General features: G+C 35.2%; 1 protein-coding gene across 1 annotated transcript; it reads left to right on the forward strand.

Annotated features, from left to right (window-relative positions):
- Positions 1-481: 481 nt before the first annotated feature.
- CLDN8 (claudin 8) lies at positions 482-1,555 on the forward strand. The gene has a single exon (XM_008061868.1). The coding sequence runs from the start codon at positions 705-707 to the stop codon at positions 1,380-1,382; it is 678 nt and encodes a 225-aa protein (XP_008060059.1). The 5' UTR covers positions 482-704; the 3' UTR covers positions 1,383-1,555.
- The last annotated feature ends 1,797 nt before the right edge of the window (positions 1,556-3,352 follow it).

Raw genomic sequence — 3,352 nt, forward strand, 5'->3', positions numbered from 1 at the left:
TTTTATCTTTGGTATGATTTGTTCTCTGATACCAGCCCAGTAGAGCTTGCTTTGAAGTTGTAGACAAATTAAATCAATCACTTGGATCACATGTGTCCCAAGGAATGTGGTTTTCCAGGTAAGAGCAATCTTTCAATCCCCTACTCGCTTTTCACTTTGGCATTTTGACAGTCGTTGCAGATTTCTTAGGAAGATACTTAATTTTATCCCTCGGTCACTGCAGCTTTTACTAAGAGTTTCAGAATTGTCAGTACAAGGTGCACCTTTCATGTTGCAAAAGACTGGCTGATTGCTTCATGATTGTGGAAATGCTCATAATTATACCCACAGGTAAACAAACATACTGCTGTCTTCTTGGAAAACTGAAAAGTACAAAGAATGCTTAGTGCAGGTCCAGCTGTTCCAAGTATTCAAGTGTTGGTTTAGACACTGGGTTACCATCCCCCTCTCATTGGCTGAGAAAGTTGCCACACTTGATTTGTAAGTTTACCAGTTGCAGTCAGTGGGGGGTGGGAAAGCACCTCAGCCAGCCGACACTGGATTTTATCCAGCTAGAAGTAGCAAAGCAGCTCTTATTTGAAAAACCACTGAGTTCTGAGTTCACTACAGGAAAAACTGTTCTCGCCTGCAGCACAGAGAACCTTGCTTCAGAGCAGTTCTACCAGCTCAGGAGTCCTGCAGGATAAAACCCATTTCAGAGGATAATGGCAACCTCTGCCTTGCAAATCGCTGGACTGGTGCTTGGTGGTGTTGGAATGGTGGGCACAGTGGCTGTCACCATAATGCCTCAGTGGAGAGTGTCTGCCTTCATTGAAAGCAACATTGTGGTTTTTGAAAACCGCTGGGAAGGACTGTGGATGAATTGCATAAGACAGGCTAACATCAGGATGCAGTGCAAAATCTATGATTCCCTGCTGGCCCTTTCTCCAGACCTTCAGGCATCCAGAGGATTGATGTGTGCTGCCTCGGTGCTGTCCCTCTTGGCTTTCATGACGGCCATCCTCGGCATGAAGTGTACCAGATGCACTGGGGACAATGAGAAGGTGAAGGGTCACATCCTGTTAACGGCTGGAATCATCTTCATTGTCACTGGCATTGTAGTACTCATTCCTGTGAGCTGGGTTGCCAATTCCATCATCAGAGATTTCTACAACCCAATAGTGCCTCTTGCCCTAAAGCGGGAACTTGGAGAAGCCCTCTACATAGGCTGGACCACGGCGCTGGTGCTCATTGCTGGAGGGGCATTGTTCTGTTGTGTTTTCTGTTGCAGTGAAAGGAGCAGTGGCTATAGATATTCAATACCTTCCCATCGTACAACCCCAAAAAGTTATCACGTGGAAAAGAAGTCACCGAGCGTATACTCCAAAAGTCAGTATGTGTAGTTGTGTCTGTTAATTTTTTTTAACTTTACCTATCAAGTCATGAAAATGACTAAAATTGCTACTATTTTCTAAAAATGAAACCCAAATAAACTTTGATTTGCTGTTCTTAAACACCTAATACTAATGACAGGAATTGTGCTCCAACTATTTTTGATTCTATAAGCTATTTCAGCAGAATGAGATGTTCGACACAGCACTTTGTTCTAGAAAGTACAGTAATTTGTTTTCTAAGATGGTTCATGCATTTACTCTTTTTATCAGTTACTTCAAAATGACATTGCTAAAGATTGTATTATTTCACAACTATATTTTCTTTATGACATAGTGTTATATATGTAGATGAGTGTGACGTTTATGTCTCACACAGAGACATGCTTATGGTCTTATTTGAAATGAAACACTAATCTATTACACTGAATACATAAAACCCAACTATTGCTTTTCAAGGAAACCATGAGTAGGATTGAAGAAGGTTAATATTAATTGTTTAAAAACAGCTTAGGGATTAATGTCCTTCATTTATAACGAAGGCTTTAATCAGCAGTGTAAAGGAAACTAAATGGCTTTCTGATGTCCCATTTTTTTAGCCTAGGAGTTAGAAATCCTAATTCCTTTATCCTTTTTTCCCAGAGGCATTTCTTTTCTCGTATATTAAATTAACATTTTTAAGAAGCAGATATTTTGTCAAGGGGCTTTTCAGTTAAACTGCTTTTTTCCAGGGCTATATTAATAAGAAAGATAAATGTGATTTAAGCAATATCAATGATTTCAGTAAAGAGAAACTTTTTTTCTCTTAAGTGTTTGTAGTTGGAGAATGACGTATTTTGACAAATCCTATAGATGGGTACATTTTAATAAGTATTTGAGTGCAGTCTTTGGGGTTTTATCAGTTTAAATAACAGGGCAGAAAAATAATGCATCTTGGTTCTCATTTGCTTGCCAAAAAAAAAAATAAGTTGTCTTTTGAGAACTCCACCTGCTTATATGTGGAGACTTAATTCAAAATAATCATTTCAGTTCTATGAAAGATAATATACTATCTGTTCCATTTTTGTTGAATTTTACTAAAGTCTAGAAATACTATATCTTTGTATTTTCTCCAAATTTGATGAAACTGATAATCCATTTAAAAGTTTGTATCTATATTTGTTTAGCATAAATGACAATGACAGTGTGTGTTATCTGCTTTATGACTTTTGTTTTAATAAATTGTACCTTTTTATAATTATTTGACATTATTTCACTATTCTCCTTTTTTTCTGTCTTATTAACTTGAACAAGAGTTTTTAAAAACCTGGTATTTATAATTGTCCAAATTTAAAAATTTGGAGACAATGAAAAATGTCATTGGCATATTTTTAAAGATAAATTTAGCATTGATTTTTGATAATATGAAATACTTTATGTTATTCAAAAGTGTGCCTCATAATCATCGAATTTATATATCAATAATCAATGCAGATAATATATTTATAATTTAATATAGTACTGTAGATTTCAACAAATCTATATATTACAAATATCATATATATAATAGTCATGTTTTTAAAACTTTCCATAGCTAAATATATATTTCTACTTCTGAGAAATAATATTAATAATAATGGTTAATATATTAGGAGCATGTATTATATGCTAGGACCACAGCGGCTTCGTATGAATTACATTATTAAATATTCTATGAGACTGACAATGTTTTTAGTTCAATTCTAAAATGAGGATACCTCAGAACAGATACCTCAGAATTGATTACTCAATAGAGTCAGGAGGAAAAAGAAGGACTGTGTGAACTCATAGCTCATACTCTTTCTCTTCAGGGAAAGTGAATTTTTTTCAGAAGTGTCTAGTTTATAAACTAATATTTGTATGTGAAAATGACATGCTTAACTACTGTTAGTAGGAAAATTTTTAGGTTTTTTTTTTTTCATATTGATGATTTCCTTATATTAAAGTACTGTTTCATCCTAGGC

Source organism: Carlito syrichta, unplaced genomic scaffold, assembly GCF_000164805.1.
Source record: "Carlito syrichta isolate Samal-C Ts95f unplaced genomic scaffold, Tarsius_syrichta-2.0.1 Scaffold305632, whole genome shotgun sequence".
Classification (NCBI taxonomy): domain Eukaryota; kingdom Metazoa; phylum Chordata; class Mammalia; order Primates; family Tarsiidae; genus Carlito; species Carlito syrichta.

Coding starts and splice junctions, on each gene's coding strand:
- CLDN8 (XM_008061868.1), top strand. CDS start 705: ATGGCAACCTCTGCCTTGCAAATCGCTGGACTGGTGCTTGGTGGTGTT.